Source organism: Salvia splendens, chromosome 6 (genome assembly GCF_004379255.2).
Source record: "Salvia splendens isolate huo1 chromosome 6, SspV2, whole genome shotgun sequence".
NCBI classification, from domain to species: domain Eukaryota; kingdom Viridiplantae; phylum Streptophyta; class Magnoliopsida; order Lamiales; family Lamiaceae; genus Salvia; species Salvia splendens.
The window spans coordinates 15,969,156-15,987,935 of NC_056037.1; the positions used below are offsets into that span (position 1 = coordinate 15,969,156).

The 18,780-nt window shown below is 34.0% G+C and overlaps 1 protein-coding gene across 1 annotated transcript; it reads left to right on the plus strand.

The window, feature by feature from the left end:
* The first annotated feature begins 13,240 nt into the window (after window positions 1-13,240).
* On the plus strand, window positions 13,241-18,179 carry LOC121809313 (zinc finger CCCH domain-containing protein 67-like). The gene is made up of 6 exons (XM_042209874.1): window positions 13,241-13,986; window positions 14,068-14,133; window positions 14,469-14,588; window positions 14,988-15,260; window positions 17,405-17,680; window positions 17,833-18,179. The coding sequence occupies exons 1-6, from the start codon at window positions 13,480-13,482 to the stop codon at window positions 17,977-17,979; spliced, it is 1,389 nt and encodes a 462-aa protein (XP_042065808.1). The 5' UTR covers window positions 13,241-13,479; the 3' UTR covers window positions 17,980-18,179.
* The last annotated feature ends 601 nt before the right edge of the window (window positions 18,180-18,780 follow it).

The window sequence follows — 18,780 nt, forward strand, 5'->3', positions numbered from 1 at the left end:
TATTTGTCATGGAAGTGGCAGTGATATCTGGAAATTAAGAGATGATGTACGTAATTATAAACCTTGTTTGAGTTAGTAGTTACGAGTCTTTAGTTTCAAGGGTTTTTGCAAACCTATTTTGCAACACAATTCTTCTCTATCTTTTCTTTTTTAATTTTTATCCTCTTCTTTTTACCCTATAAATTTTTTTATGCATTTCGTTGCGTTTTGTTTATAGGCTAATCTACATAAATATTTGTAACCTAAATAAATACTCCACTTGTCCCATAAAAATTAGGAGACAAAAAATATCTCATTTCCATTCATTTAAAATTCTCTCAAACTCATTACTTATAAACAACAATTAATTTACAATTTATATCACTATTACTAGGATACACTATTAAACACTAATAATAATGTGAGTTTCACTATCCATTAACACTATTGGTCTAAAAGAATTAAGTTGGTCTAGGAGTCTAGGACCAAGACCAAGACCAACGATGAGGCGTTTTAAATATTGGATTATTTAAATCAGGTTCATGTTTCGATGTGATATTAATTAACACATTATTTATTAATCTCTATCACATATCATTTTTAAGTGACAAATTTTAATTTATTATTTGTTGATTACTCAACTAGAAGCGGTTTTAAAAAAATAATTATACCTCAATCATTTATTCAAAATACTGTATGATTTTATATTATTTAATTTCATAAAAATAGCCTTGCACTTGTACAACCCGATCAAACTACGTTGACCATGCTAAATGTCAAAATTCTATACGAGTCCCTAGTCCTCATTCTGTAATTGTGGTTTAGGAGTTTCGCCCAGTGTTTTAAAAACTGAACCGGACCGGCCGGTTCAACAGGTCGGACCGCGAACCGGCAACTGGTCTGGTCCGATTCAGCCCCAAAAACAGTTAGTATGTTAGGCCGCCTTGAACCGTCGGAACCGACCGGTCAGACCGGTGGAACCGAAAACCAGGAACCGATTTTTATGTTTAAAAGCTTATTTAAAATATGAGACTAGAGGGGATTGAACACTAGACTTCTAAGTAAGATACCAACATCTCTGCCACTCCACCACATGATCTTGAATTAAATATTGTGAGCCTTAATTATTGTTATACATTAAATCTATAATTTTTTGTCCACACAAATTAATAATTTGTGTTTAGTTTTATACTTTTAATAATTGTTAGTTTTGATATGTTTAATTTTAATTATCAGCCACTAAATTTTATTTTTATTGGTATAATATATATGTATATATATAGGGTTGTATTATATATATATATATATATATATGGATGTATTCATTTCCTTTTTGTATCTTTGTTCTATTGTTCTTTTTAATCTCAGCCCCACGATTTTGTTATCCGACGGTTAGATTGATGCCACGTGTCATTTAATAATGCAGATTTTTAGTTGAATAATGCACACCGACTAATAATGCACCATTATAGTGTAATAATGCAGATTTTCAGTTGAATAATGCACACTGACTAATAATGCACCATTATAGTGTAATAATGCAGATCATCACAACCATCCAATTCAAGGATCCAAGGGCTGTGATTAAAAAGAAGCTTGGACTGAAAAGCTGCGAAGGACCTTAACACACCCCTATATATATAAGGTTGTGATCAATTGGGATTTTTTAGCCTAATTGAGAATTGAGATGCATTATCAGCCACTCATTTTTATTAAATGAGTGGTCCAGAATTTGCCACATAGAAAATATTTTTAGATTAATTAATTATGAAAGGGCATAATGGTAATTTTCCACCCACCATCTGTCCCGCTTTACAGATCTCGCACAACCCCTGCCGATTCTCCATCGTCTCAATCTGATGAATCAATTTGAAATCGAATAAACTATAAACGTAAATCTTATGCAACATCACCACCACGATTCGGTCCGACCGGAGGCGGACAACCCTCACCTCGGACTGGAACACCAGCTCGCCGATGCCGCGGTTGAGGCGATCGTCCCAAATCCTGACCTTGTTGCGGTCAGATTTAGAGGCGCCGATTAGCGTGAAGATGTTGCAGCGGAAGAGCATCTGAACGACGCCAATTCCGCCGGTGAAGTTGCGGCGAAGGGCGTTTAATCAGCGATTATCATTGGAATATCTGCCAGATCGCGTTTGGATACAATCCGGCGTATTTGCTGCCGTCATTGCCAGAGGTTGAATTCGCGGAGGTGTTCGATTCCGCTCTCAATTTGATCAGCGAGAGGTTCAATTTGAACATTCCTTTTCTCTGGAAGATCAATCGCACCCTAGGTTTGGGGAAGGAGAAGAAGCTAAGGGGGAAAATCGATGAGGTTTGAGGAATCGGAGCTGCGGTGGCGATCGATGCTTGAATCGGAGGATTTACTCTCTAGCTTTCTCAGATCTGGTCAATCCAACGAGGAATTCGTCGTTGACGTCGTGATCTGCTTCATCCTCACCGAAAGAGACACCACGTCGCCCTGGCGTGGTTATTCTGGCTGCTGTTGACATTTTGCTATAAGTTGTTGACATTTGATATGCAGATATTGACATGTGTTGTATGATCATAATGCCATAAATTGTGTCAAATAAAAAATTAAGATAAAATAGTTGTTATTTTTTAATTACAAGAATTGTGTTTGAGCTGTTGACACTTTATACAAGTCGTTGACAAGCTGTTGACATGCTGTTGTTATTTTCCTATAAGTTGTTGACATTTGATGTGCAGGCTATTGACAAGCCGTGAATTGTTTTTGTGTTGTTGAGATTACAACTTTTATTTTTCTGCCATTTTAGAAATGAAATGACGATAATACCCCCTAGTTGACATAATCTACTTGCAGTTGACATTTCGAAAATTTTGTGGATGAGTGGCTGAAAATGCATCTCAATTCTCAATTAAGCTAAAAAATCTCAACCTAACAGTACCCTATATCTCCATATATATATATACATATATATATATATATATATATATATAGGGGTGTGATAATCTACAAACCCTCTATAATACAAACTATACAAACTTTAATCCTACTCACTTAATACAATTAATCAACGGTTAATATAAGAGATTTTTCTAATGTCAACATTTCCTACAAATCTGTACACTCCGTTCACATCGAACAATCAGAATTTGCACACCCCCGTTGACATAATTTGTACACCCTGTTGACATCAGCCCCCGTTGACAGAATTTGTACACTCCGTTGACATCAGCCCCTCCGTTGACAGAATTTGTACACTCCGTTGACATCAGCCCCCGTTGACAGAATTTGTACACTCCGTTGACATCAGTTTGTATAGTTTGTATTATAGAGAGTTTGTATTTGATCACACCTCTATATATATATATATATATATATATATATATATATAGGGGAGCGTTATTCTCCTATTCATCCCTTAGATCCTTTATTGTTATTAATATGGGCCGTTAGATCTCATTCATCAACGGTCCAGATGATATGCATTATTACACTGATATGCAATATTACACTATAATGGTGCATTATTAGTCGATGTGCATTATTCAATTGAAAATCTACATTATTACACTATAATGGTGCATTATTAGTCGGTGTGCATTATTCAACTGAAAATCTGCATTATTAAATGACACGTGGCACCAATCTAACCGTCGGATGATAAAATCGTGGGGCTAAGATTAAAAAGAACAAAGAACAAAAGATACAAAAAGGAAATGAATACATCCCTATATATATATATATATATATATAGGGTTTTGATCTATGCAAAACTAGATTTAAATACAGAAACGCAGAACAATATCATAATTAGGGCACTTTTAGGTCATAATTAGGTAATTTTTAGGTCATGCTAACAAAGCATGACCTAAAACGATCTTAGCATGACATTAAACCCAAATATTATAATATGACCTAAAATTGCTTAATTATGACCTTCCGTGTTTTTGGTTAATTATTGACCATTAGATCATCTAATCCTAGGGCCAAGATTTGGTCTGCATTTCTGGATTTAAACAGATATTTATTTTGATCATCTCCCTATATATATATATATATATATAGGATATATATCAAGATAGAACCATTCTTAAACGTAGAACAAATGCCAAACGGAGGTCGTTAGATCTTTTAATCCAATGGTGTTGATTTGCACAACAACTTCCCATTACAACCAAAACTATTATTAATGGGTGAATGCAGATAAGTGAAAAAATAAAGCATGCATGAACTCTTCTTCGTTTCATTCATTCTTCCATCAACATGTGAGTTTTTTCACATGTTGAGTCCGGAATGTCGTGAAAACATAGTCTAATATGTATGATTTTTAATCTTGACCGTCATTTTTTCCTCATCCAATGAATAAAATACGTAGAGTTTTAGGTTCTACACTTAAGAATGGTTCTATCTTTAACGCAACCCTATATATATATATATATATATATATATATATATATGAGCGTTATTCTCCTATTCATCCCTTAGATCCTTTATTCTTCTTAATATGGGCCGTTAGATCTTCATTCATCAATGGTCCAGATGATCTGCATTATTACACTATAATGGTGCATTATTAGTCGATGTGCATTATTCAACTGAAAATCTGCATTATTACACTATAATGGTGCATTATTAGTCGGTGTGCATTATTCAACGGAAAATCTGCATTATTAAAAGACACGTGGCACTAATCTAACCGTCGGATGACAAAATCGTGGGGCTGAGATCAAGAAGGAAAAAGGAGAAAATATGCAAAAAGGAAATGAATACATCCATATATATATATATATATATATATATATATATATATATATATATATATAGGGATGTGAGCATATGATAACACATATTTATGGTGATAACCTAATAACCCTGATTTTATGGACGAAAAGTATCATTTTATAAAATAGAATATCATTTTATGGATTAAAAGTATCATTCTATGCATGCTGAAAAAATATCATTTTATAGTGTATAAATATCATTTTTAGTAAAAATGATATTTTCGACCCATAAAATGATAGGTTATTAGGTTATCACCATAAATATGGTTATCATTTTAACGCACCCATATATATATATGTATATATATATGGATGTATTCATATCCTTTTTCTAATTATTGTTCAATCTTCTCCTTAAATCTCAGCCCCACGATTTTGTGATCTGATGGCCGAGATACATGCTCCTTTTACTAATAAAATTATTATTTTAATTCTAAAAATGGCATATTTGGTATGAGAAATTAAGTCAGTTTCCTTCCACGATTTACGTTATATATTGTTCCTAAATTCAAGGCTCCCATGATTTGATTTCCTTAATTAATTATCTTAATTTAAACTACATCTTTCTACAATTAAATTTTTATAGCATATTATAATTAAATAGCACGTAAATCGCAGAAATTGAAAGCGTAACAAATATTAATTTTTGAGATATACTACATACTTTCTTTTATTTAGCAATTCATCATCTAATTTCGTTTAGATATCATCTCAGCTAGGGAGTAGTTTTAACTGATAAACATAATGTACATATATTACTCTGTAATGTTTTTTTTGACTCAGTAATGGACGATTTAATTATTATTCACAAGCCCTTAACTTACTGTACATTATTATTCCAGTTCCATTCATTAATCAACACATTCTGTACATTATACGGTTAATTACATCCATTATGTTTTTGAGAGTCTATGATCGCATAACTCTATATACAATATCTATTCAGTTTGTTGTACATTATTATTAAAATCCAGTTAACTTGTTCTACATTATTTTCTACCTATTTTACATTATTAAGGAGTGACGTGTCATTATTCGGTAATTTACATCAATTATAGATTTTGCGTTGATGAAATCATACACTAATACCAAAATATGATTCTGTTTGCAAGAAGCACACTACATATTGTTCAAAACATACCAAGCCACAAGTCGGCTAGATTAAATGTGTTTAGAACCCAGTAGGCTAGGTATCCCGGAATTTCCTTTATATTGAAATGCAGGATAACTCCAAAACCCAGTTCTTGAACGGCTTCCATGGAGTTAGGATTTTTAAACAATTAAGGAACTCGGATGGGGCCCGTCGACAATAGAGATGGTCGACTTTCTTCCCCCTCGGTTTCCTCTGCTCTGCCTCTTCATGAGCGGTACTCGTCTCGGCCCTTTGCTCAGCCAATCTCTCCTGGAATTTGTGCACAATCGCAATTGGAATAACATCATCGACCGTTTCGTCAATGTCCAATCTAGGCTGCTTCGCTGCTGTCCAACATACGACATCAGAACATGATTATAATCGAAGGTATCAATATTGCATCGCATTTATATTAGATAATGCATAATACTTGATAAATAATGTACACAAGCAATCAAATAATGCACAACGAAATATTACATTCACCCATTTACAACCTCTCTATTAAACCAGCAAGCCACTACTTACAATGATTAAAAAATGCACGCCACTACTCCAGGAATTCTAAATGCAAATGCAATAGATTGCTCAGCTGCAACCTGGGTTGGTTGGCTTTTTAAAGGTCGGCCTCTCTTCGTCATACTGGATCTGTGAGACAAACCAAAAATCAAAACTCGATAACATTTCCTCTACATAATCGCCCAATACATAATTGTAAACCAGTAAATAACTACAAATTCAATAATAAACAGAACCCTAACAAAAATGAACTCGATTTTATGATTAAAGAAAATATCAAACAAAACGAGTTTGAAGACCGTGATTTTTTTTAGAGAAATTATTGAATCGACGAGTAGGTGTTGTGTAGGCGGTGAAAATCGGCGATTAACAGTGGGTATTACCAAATAATTAACCATTTAAACCCTACCTTGTCGTCACCTTCAACTGGATGGTCGCGCGCGAAGGGAGTGTGGTTTCGATTGTGAAACGGCGCTGGAGGTTGATTTACGGCGAAAATCGACGGTGTTGTTGATTTCCGGTGGCTTGTAGTTGAATTAGGGAAAATGAATTTCAGTAGTGGATTGAGGGGTGAGACGGTTGGAGTGAGAGAGAGTGAGTAGATGAAAGGTCTATTGAAATTTCCGCATAATTCGCGCTTCTTCTGTTTTGGACCTTCTATGATTCAATGTTGTTTTACAATTATACTCATATAATGTACAGATTATGCCTAATAATGCAACACAGATTCATTTATCAAAGTTTCATCTAGTCCGTCCATCCACCTAATCTAATGGTTGATTTTAAGTAGGAACTTAACACTAAGGGAGCAATAGGACCTTAATGCTCCCATATATATATATATATATATATATATATATATATATATATATATATATATATATATATATATATATATATATATATATATATATATATATATAGAGTCGTGATCAGATGATAACCCCTAAATATCGTAATAACCCTATAACCAAATCTGGACCACACATATTTCTAATCATGCGGTTGATATTCAAACTTAGATTTACTTCATAAAAAAAAGCGCGGGGGTAAAACTGTCATTTCTCTCATTTAATTTCTGAATTTTGCCAAACATCACGTAAAATGATAAAATGATAGGTTTATTGCATAGAATGATAGTTTTGAGATTCAAAATTAGATTTACTTCATAAAAAAAAGCGCGGGGGTAAAACTGTTATTTCCATCATTTAATTTCTGAATTTCGCCAAATATCACGTAAAATGATAAAATGATAGGTTTATTGCATAGAAAGATAGTTTTGCCGGATAGAATGATACTCTGAGTTGATAAAATGATACTTTTAACTGACTGATAAAATAATAAAATGATAGGTTTATTGCATAGAATGATAGTTTTGCCGGATAGAATGATACTCTGAGTTGATAAAATGATACTTTTGACTGACGGATAAAATGATAAAATGATATGTTTATTGCATAGAATGATAGTTTGGCGGATAGAATGATACTCTGAGTTGATAAAATGATACTTTTGACCGACTGATAAAATGATATGTTTATTGCATAGAATGATAGTTTTGCCGGATAGAATGATACTCTGAGTTGATAAAATGATACTTTTGACCGACTGATAAAATGATAAAATGGTAGGTTTATTGCATAGAATGATAGTTTTGCCGGATAGAATGATACTCTGAGTTGATAAAATGATACTTTTAGCTTATAAATGTTAGGTTTACTGCATAAAATGATAGTTTTGCCGGATAGAATGATACTTTCAGCCGATAGAATGATAGGTATTTTTGGTGTATAAAATGACATTTTTGTTTAATCAAATGATACTTTTACCTCATAAAATGATAATCTAAGCGGATAAAATTACAGAAACCTTATAAAAATGATAGTTTTTCCGGATAGAATGATACCCTGAGTTGATAAAATGATACTTTTAGCTTATAAATGTTAGGTTTACTGCATAAAATGATAGTTTTGCCGGATAGAATGATACTTTCAGCCGATAGAATGACAGGTATTTTTGGTGTATAAAATGACATTTTTGTTTAATAAAATGATACTTTTACCTGATAAAATGATAATCTAAGCGGATAAAATGACAGTAACCTTATAAAAATGATAGTTTAGCTGAAGAAATTGCATTTAAGCTGATAAAATGATACATTAACGTGACAAAATGACATAAAACTGATAAAATGATAGTTTTTCCGGATAAAATGATACTTTCAGCCGATAGAATGATAGTTTTGTCGGGTAGAATGATACTTTCATCCGATAGAATGATAGGTATTTTTGGTGTATAAAATGACATTTTTGTTTAATAAAATGATACTTTTACCTGATAAAATGATAATCTAAGCGGATAAAATGACAGTAACCTTATAAAAATGATAGTTTAGCTGAAGAAATTGCATATAAGCTGATAAAATGATACTTTAACGTGACAAAATGACATAAAACTGATAAAATGATAGTTTTGCCGGATAGAATGATACTCTGAGTTGATAAAATGATACTTTTGACTGACTGATAAAATGATAAAATGATATATGTTAGGTTTATTGCATAGAATGATAGTTTTCCCGGATAGAATGATACTCTGAGTTGATAAAATGATACTTTTGACTGACTGATAAAATGATAAAATGAGCGAAATTCAGAAATTAAATGAGCGAAATTTGGATACGTAAATTTTATCATGAGCGAAATGACATATTTACCCCCGCACTTTTTTTTATGAAGTAAATCTAAGTTTGAATATCAACCGCGTGATTTTAAAAATGTGTGGTCCAGATTTGGTTATAGGGTTATTACGGAAATTGGGGTTATCATTATAATGCACCCCTATATATATATATATAGGTTAGTAATCAAGATATAAGTGTATAACTAGAGAACAAATCTCAGCCACACATCTTAATGGAACAAATATTATTTATTTTAATAATCTAAAATAGGCCAAGGGTATTTTTGGAAATTACATTATGAAATTTCACTGTGTGTTGCCGTTTTTTTCATGTTCATCAATCATTTTCCTGAGAGTAATACTATTATCTGGTGACATAAATATAGCATAATTGATCATCTGCCCCCGTCCTCTCACCGTGATTCCGGCCATGGACGAAAGCTGAGAGAAGCCGCTTCTTGAGAAGCGCGGCGGCGGCGGCGGCTTCTTGGAGAGTTTCGGTTCGGAGTCGAAGACGCTGTGGGGGATTTCTGGGCCGACGATATTCACCTACATCTGTCAGTACTCGCTCGGCGCCCTCACGCAGACCTTCGCCGGCCAAGTCGGGGAGCTTAGGCTCGAGGAATTTGGAGAGGTTAGGGTTCGGCAAGTGCGTTGAGGATTTCAGGGATTTGGCAGTATGCTTTTGATTCGACAGCTGCTAGGATCGATTCTTCGAGATTCGATTTCAGAGAAGATGGATGGGAGAGAGCTCAGATTGGAGCTACTCTGACGTCGCCTCAATTGCTTCCTAATAATTCAAGCAAAAAATTTACTATGTATTTGAATGTTGTACTCACAATGATAGTTGGAGTTTGCATTTGTTATTTGAATATTATTGAACTTTCAAAATATAATCGAACGTCATAGCATAAACTTGTGCAACCACGATAATTAAAGTACAGAAATTGAAAGAACATATATACCCTAAGATAGTCAAATTTCTAGCATCATCTCGTAAACGTACAATTTGAAAGATCATATTTCATTAAGTATAAAACACATCACTCTTAGCATTATATTACTTCACTGTTGTTTACAAAACACATCACTCTTACAATGATCTTACTTCACTATTGTTTACAAAACACATCACTCTTAGCATGATCTTACTTCACTATGGTTTACAAAACACATCACTCTTAGCATGATCTTACTTCACTGTTGTTTACAAAACACATCACTCTTTGCATAATCTTACTTCACTCTTGTTTACAAAACACATCACTCTTAGCATGATCTTACTTCACTCTTGTTTACAAAACACATCACTCTTAGCATGATTTCACATCACTCTTGTTTACAAAACACATCACTCTTTGCATGATTTTACTTCACTCTTGTTTACAAAACACATCACTCTTAGCATGATTTTAATTTACTCTTGTTTACAAAACACATCACTCTTAGCATGATTTTACTTCACTCTTGTTTACAAAACACATCACTCTTAGCATGATTTTACTTCACTCTTGTTTACAAAACACATCACTATGTTGTTAACAAAACACATCAATTTCAACTTCAAAATTATGACACATCAATTGCCTGCTCATTCCAATCGAATAACAAAAAATGAAATCCGTAAAAAATGTGCATTCAAATGAATAATCCATCAAAAATCGACTCTCTATAAATATAAATGGTATGTTTAGTTTTAATCACAACACAATAGCATTACAATTATTTTGATCACATCAATGGAGAATTCCAGCGGCACAAAAACTCTGGGGAGAAGGAAAATCCCAATGAGGAAAATCGAGAATAAATTAAGCCTGCAAGCCGCCTTCACCAAGCGCCGCGGCTGGCTCTTCCGCAAAGCCACCGAACTCTCCATCCTCTGCGGTGCGGAAGTCGCGATTCTGGTGCAGTCCCCGGCGCAGAAGCTCTATGCTTTCTGCCACCCCGCTCTGATCGACCGCATCGATCCGACCTCCCGCCGCCGCTGCGACGACGGCGGGTACAAGGCGACGATGAAGATGGAGAAGAGGAGAAGATGAGAAGAGGATATAAATTCAATTTACCGACACAACCTATTTTTGGCTATGCAATGACCAATATACCCCTGTCTGGTTATTATGAACTAAATTTGTGATTAAGGGAACTAATTTCTCCTTAAATTCGAAAATTACATGTATTAATAATAGCCATTGATTTTCTTGATTTTGTGGCTGTGATTTGTTCTCTAGTTATAGGTTTAAGGGGCTCTTGCCCTAGATCACTACTCTCTCTCTCTCTCTATATATATATGGTTGTGATCAATTGAGATTTTTTAGCCTGATTGAGAGTTGAGATGCATTATCAGCCACTCATTTTATTAAATGAGTGGTCCAGAATTTGCCACATGGAAAATATTTGTAAATATATTAATTATGAAAGAGCAGAATGGTAATTTCATGGTAAATTTTATTCAATAAATACTTCTTTTTAATTTTAATTTTAAATTTTTTTTATATTTTTTGGTCATCTACATATATAATTCATGTCAACTACACACATATAATGTCAATTACATATACAATTCCTGTCAACTACACACATATAATGTCAACTATGTGTACAATCCATGTCAACTACATATACAATTCATGTAAACTACATATACAATTCATATCAACTATACACATATAATGTCACTTATCAGCTGTTGACATTTGATGTGCAGGTTATTGACGATAATACCCCCAAGTTGACATAATCTACTAGCAGTTGACATTTCGAAAATGTTGTGGATGAGTGGCTGAAAATGCATCTCAATTCTCAATTAAGCTAAAAAATCTCAACCTAAGAGGACCATATATATATATATATACGGATTTTTTTTAAAAAAATAAAAAATTAAAATTTTAAAAATATATTTATTGAATAAAATATACCATGAAATTACCATTCTGCCATTTCATAATTAATTAATCTAAAAATATTTTCCTTGTGGCAAATTCTGGACTACTCATTTAATAAAAATGAGTGGCTGATAATGCATCTCAATTCTCAATTAGGCTAAAAAATCGCAATTGATCACAACCATATATATATATATATATATATGAAAAAATAATTTTACCTTAGATTTAATATTATATATATTATTAATATAGTTTATTACTCCATATTTACTAAATATTACTCCAAACTTACTAATAATTCAAGTTTAATTTTATGTATTAACTAATAATACTATTATAGTATATATTTATCCAAATTAACTAAAAAATCATGTTTAGTTTTATATATTGTCTATAATATTATTTCACCACATAAATATTTTTGAGATAATATGAATTTTATCTATTTATATATGTAAAATATGTACTTTTTTGGGTTATACTAATTAAAAATTTATATATTTAATAATTATTTAAATTTTACCATTCACTTATTTTAAATACTCTTAATATTTAATTTACTTAAAATGTTTAATATATGTTTTGTTATATGTTACTATTAATTATAATATATTACTCACTAAATTTAATATATTTTGTAAGAGTATATTTAATTTTATATTTGCAAGGTAAAACGGTTCGACCAGTAATTGAACCGGTCAGACCGGTTGAACCATAAACCAGTAGCTTCGTCGGTTTAATGGCCGGTCCGATTTTTAAAACATTAGTTTCGCCTGATTTATTTTAATATTGTGGTGTAACTTTTCAAATACTGTACTCCTACTTGTTTACTCATCTTCGACGTAGGCTATATAGGGAGCAATTTGTATGCAAACACAATTTTATAGCTGACTCAAATCGTGGACGGTGGAGAACGGACGAAAATATATTGAGAGTAATAATATCTGACAAAATTTTCAACTTTCAATTAAATAACATACAACCTTCGCGTTTATTAAAACTACCGTAATATATAGTATATAAAGTGATACTCTTATTTTGACTGACTTATTTAACTCACTTTTATTCACATTAATTAAAATCTGTACATAAATCAAATACTAGAACTTTTATTAGAGGATGGAGAGGTTATAGGTCTACAAATAGCCACGTCATACATGCCAATTTTTATTTGAGAAAAGAGTAATAAAGAAAGTAATCAAAATAAATTCATAAACCTCTAATTTAGATAAACCCAGAAAAGTAAAAAGATTATTTTCCGGTTAAAGACATGATTCCAAAGGCATAGGCATAGCCTCCTGTGGGTAGAGAGAGAGAAAAAAGTGGCAGTTTGTGTGTGTCTCTTCCATTCAGCTCTCTAGACAGTAAATACCAGACTCCGCACACAATCCACTCCACACATTCTCACTTACTCGGTTTTTAACCTTTTCGAGCAATCCAGCAGTAAGATTGGTGCGATACCGATTTGATCTAGGGTTTAATTTGGGCTTGAGATGCTGAGGGGCCACCATGGCTGAATCATCATCAACCTCTCAAAAACCCCCAATCGAGAAGGTAGGGTTAGGGTTTTTGCTCCAAGACACGCCTCCGATCAAAACGATCCACCAGCCCGAAAATTCCCCTGATGAAGGGAGTGATACGCCGCCGTCGGTAGTCGTCACCCTCGATGAAGAGACGGAATTTCTAAATGCTATTGAGAGAGACTTGCGTGAGCTTACTATCCAGCAGGCTCACATCGAGAGCATTGATGAGGAGATATGGGATGACGTGGGAACTCAAAAGGATTCGGATGAAAATGAGATTGATGAAGGGGATGAAGATAAGGAGGGTAATGAAGCTATTAATTATAGTGATGGAGCGTCGAAATTGGGTGGATATAATCAGAACAATAGCAGAAGGAGGGTTAACTACCCCATGAGACCTGATGCAGAGGATTGCTCATATTTCATGAAATTCGGCTCGTGTAAATTTGGATTGAATTGCAAGTTTAATCACCCTCCTAGGAGAAAGAATCAGGTCTATTTTGCGTAGACTAAAATATGCCAATAATGTTTGTTGTCACTAGTTTGAATCGCATATAATGTTTGCTTTTTGCAGAATGCTAGGGAGAGAACAAATTACAGGGAAGAGAACTCAGAGATGGGAGGGCAGACTGAATGCAAGGTTGTTAATGTTTTTCATTTTCTTCATTCCTTTTGTGAGAAACGTCGATATATCTTCTTAGCTTCTTGCTAATTGGAAACTAGAAATAGTGTGATAGTCTTAATAGTTAAATCGTTTCATCTTGCTACCAAGACAAAGCTCTTATTCGAATAATATTCTGCATCAGGTTTGGTTTACTTATAACCGAACACTATTTTTTCTCTTAGCCATGCTCTATCTCCACCTATATTCTTTCTTGATGCACGAGGCGTAATATTCTTCTGATACGTAAACTTTTTTCTTCCACTATACATACAGGTTGAGTTTTTCCTTTCATTAACTTGTATGTAATGCAGTATTATCTGACATCAGCGGGGTGCAAATATGGGAAGGACTGTAAATACTCTCATGGTTCAGACAGAAGCTCTGCAGGCCCAATGCCAGAGTTCAACTTCTTAGGGTTGCCAATTCGAAATGTATGCTCTTCTGCAGAATTTTAAGTTTTCCTCATGTATATTTTGATATGTTCCCTTGATCTAGATTCTAGGCTTTGGTTTGATTTATGTTGTAAATTCTTTACTCCCGAATTAAAGGAATTAGTAGCGTTTGATCGGCTCCAAACATATGTTCAGAGTCAATAGGGAACGCAGCTAGTTAAAGTTGTGAATGTTGAGTTTCAAAAGATTAGGAACTTTAAAATTTGGAATTGCAATGCAGCTAGCTACTAATTCCAATTAGCTACACTTGGAAAAGAAATTGACTGTCATATCTGACCGTGATGCTATGGAGAACTTTTAAAGAATTGCCCAAAACAAAGTTTAACTACTTTCTTTTGGCTCAACTCAGTCTGGTTGTAATAATAATCTTCATCACAGGGAGAAAAAGAGTGTCCCTACTACATGCGCACCGGGTCTTGCAAGTACGGATTGAATTGCAGATTTCATCATCCTGAACCAGTCACTGTTGGTGGTGATTCGACTTCGGGATATGTAAATGGGGGTTCTTTTCCATCACAGTTTGTTTCCTCATCATCTCCCACTTCATGGTCTTCACCGAGATCATTTAATGAGACTTCTCCATTCGTACCTGCCATGTTTCCACCATCCCAAGGTGCTCCTACTTCAAATCAAGATTGGAACGGGTATCAGGTAATTTTTGCTTGTCATGCTACTGTATGGTTCAGTATTCCAGTACACGTTTATATTTTCTTTAAACCTTGTGCAGATACTGTTTTCTGATATGATGATATCCACCTAGTACTTTGATATTTAGATGTTAGTCAAAATTTCCTTTCGTATCAAGGTTATGAAGTGTAAAACTCTCTGTTTCTGTGTGTCAGGGACATATTCTTTTAAACTCAGCAATTGATCCTTATTTTCATTAAACAGGTGTTACATGGTTCCTAACTGACCTCATTGATTTCTAAAAGAAGCCCTGTTTGCTTATATAGTTGAAGTCACATATGAAATATTATTGTTGCTATTTGGTTAAATTGCTAGAATCATTTGAGGTAGATAGGAGTTGGGTTAGATTCCACCACCTCAATTTGATTTTCCTCGATGCTACCTAGTTCTAGTCAGTGTTGTCAAAATGTCGTTCGGGTCGCCTGGGTCGAGACCATCACCGCCCCATCATTTGAGGTAGATAGGAGTTGGGTTAGATTCCACCACCTCAATTTTGATCATTTCTATTTTCCATTTTATCTCTATTCACATGAATTGCGTCTACATTTATATTATTTGATATATTATAAACATTAGAGCTATATATTTATTTTATTTAATATTAAAAGGCAAAAAAATTAACCTAGCTTTGTGGGTCTCTCGACCCCGTCGACTCGTCGACCCGCGACCCGAATTTTCACCCCATCGACCCGGTGCGCCCCACGACCCTAACAACACTGGTTCTAGTAAATAGGGAATTTTTCTTTTTTTGTCCAAGTTCAAATTTATAGGAGAACGGTAAGGGGATACAGTAAGGAGTTACTCCCTCCGTTCACGATTTAAAGTCCCACTTTGACTTGGTGCGGGTTTTAAGAAATGTGAAGGAAAATGGGTTGAAAAAGTTAGTGGAATGTAGGTCCCATTTTATATATTAGTTTTATAATATAATGTGAGTGTAATGAGTTAGTGGAGTTTAAGAAATTGATCTGTTAAAGTTTAAAGTTGAGGAAAGTAGAAGAGGGAATAAAGTACTATGAGAGAGAAAGAGAGAGTAAAGTATGATATAGGGAAAAGTTTTTGCCAAAAATGGAAATGATTCAACTACCTTGGGACAACCCAAAAAGAAAGACGAGTATACGACTCAACTACCTTGGGAAGGAGGAAGTATTAGCTAACATGGAAACGAGAGTTTCAGTTGGGCTTGATCTGGTTTGCTTAATTAGTTTTATAGTTTGTCTCAATGTATGTTTTAAAAATATAGAATTAAGTGTACAAAAGTAATGTGTGCTCAAAGTGAAATTATTAAATAACCTGAAAGTCAACTGGAAAGTAGACTTGGTTCACAAATAACCAGAATCAATGTCCATAGGTTTCGTGATTTTGGTTTATCCATTGATCTTTAACTTTACGCAATATTTCTTGAAGTAAAACAACAATGTTAACAATACACGGTTAGGTTGGTAGAATACAGTCAATATACTCTACCAAATTAGCACACAGGTGATTCTTCCTAGAGTCTCTGTAATATAGTGAGCAAAATAGGGAAAACAAAGGAGTAATATGCTATATACAATTTGGTGGAATTACAGTTCTCGTGGTGGATTAGAACTTTCTGAAGTTCTCACTGGTGAAGTCTTTGTAGTCTAGTTGGCTTTCACTTTCTCGGCAGTTGCTGAGCTCATGCCATTGTAAAGGTTGATGTATGGGCTTGAAATATAAGCACCGTGTCAGCTTTTCTTTATTTTAATCACTTTTTTTTGTCACACGGATTTCAGTAAAATTTCTATTCAGTTAGATGTAAAAATGGTTGCAAGTCAAGAAGAGTTCACTCCTCAATTAGGTAACATTAAAGTGCTAGTATTTGTCAATGTAAAACAGAGGGCGTTTGTTAGATAACATGTTAACCTGTGATTTTATTAAATGCCATGCATGTAAGATCATATATTACTATTAGATGGCTATACTATATGTTGTCTCAACTATATCGACTGACTTATTAATTTTCATATGTTGTTGTGATGCCTTGTTTTGTGGTGGTGTTATTTTGAAGTTTAATGGCATATCTTTAATATACTCTCTTTAGTTCTGTAGTCTTACTTGGCTCCTTTTTCATTTTTGACTTGTTTGAGGCTGCAACCTACTCCGCATCTGAGGGCCTACCAACACCCCCAGCCTTTGCCATGAACAATCTACCAGCTGAGATAAACTTCCCCATGCATCGTCAGCCTGATACTCTAATCGAGGAATATCCAGAACGTCCTGGTGAACCTGAATGCAGTTTCTTCCTAAAAACTGGCGACTGCAAATTCAGATCAAATTGCAAATTTAACCATCCAAAAAATTGTGGGTTCAAGGGAAAACCAAACACATACGCGCTCAGCGACAAAGGCTTGCCACTTAGACCTGTAAGATTGTTATTTCTCAACGCATGAGCACACACTCATCGATATGTTGCCTTTACAATATCTGTAAACGATTGCTGAGTGGAATCTTTCTAATAATCCCCAAATGATGGACGAATACTCGTGAGTTTTGATTGTAATTTTTGACAATGCAGGATCAGCCCATCTGCTCGCACTATCACCGCTACGGCATATGCAAGTATGGACCAGGTTGTAAATACGATCACCCATCAAACTATGCCATCTTGCCGACCCCCTATGATCAGCCGGGTGTAATGCTGGGGAGAGGAAATGAAAGCTGATTTATAAGCTTAGAAGCTTGAGCCTAACTTAGAAACTATCCAGTGTTTTTGTCAGGTCTTATTTAATTACCCGTTTGAAGTTAAGCCAGAGTTTAAACTTTGGACATTCAACTTGTGCTTGACTCTGTTAGTACCTAACTACTACAGTTTTGTTGTGACCACCAACACTTCATATTTAATTAAAGATGGTTTGGCCTGAATTCAAAATCAGAAAAAAAAAAAGTTGCTGAAACGTGAAAGTAAGATTTCGTTTTGGGGTGTGGTTTCTACTTTCTACAGCATCAGAGGAATAAAAAAAATTAAACAAATGAAATAAAATATTAAAACAGTAGGGGTTCTGTGTAAAATTGCACAGCAGAGGATCCCTATCCATGCGATACAATATGAACTGAAAAGGGGGAACTTTAGATGGGATTATTTTTCGGAATGGATTGAGATAAATGAAAATAGAATGTTAATCTTTCGATTGTTAAAATCGAATAGAATTTTGGAATATCTCAAGACATTTGATCGTTTCTATCATTTTAAGCTAATTTTGGTTGATTTATATCCATTGAATTGAATGAATTGAGCAGGATTGGAAAAGGCTTGCTAAAAACGATATAACTCCTCTGGCATATTATTTACCACTACTAATACGAAAAATAGTTCTTTAATAGTACATCATTTTATTTTATTTATAATTGTATATGTAAGTAACAATCAATTTATACAAATAATAATAATACTACTCTAATTGATTAGTTTCAATATATATATACCCCGTCTCCAATAGCATATGTGTCATGTTTGGTTGTCAGG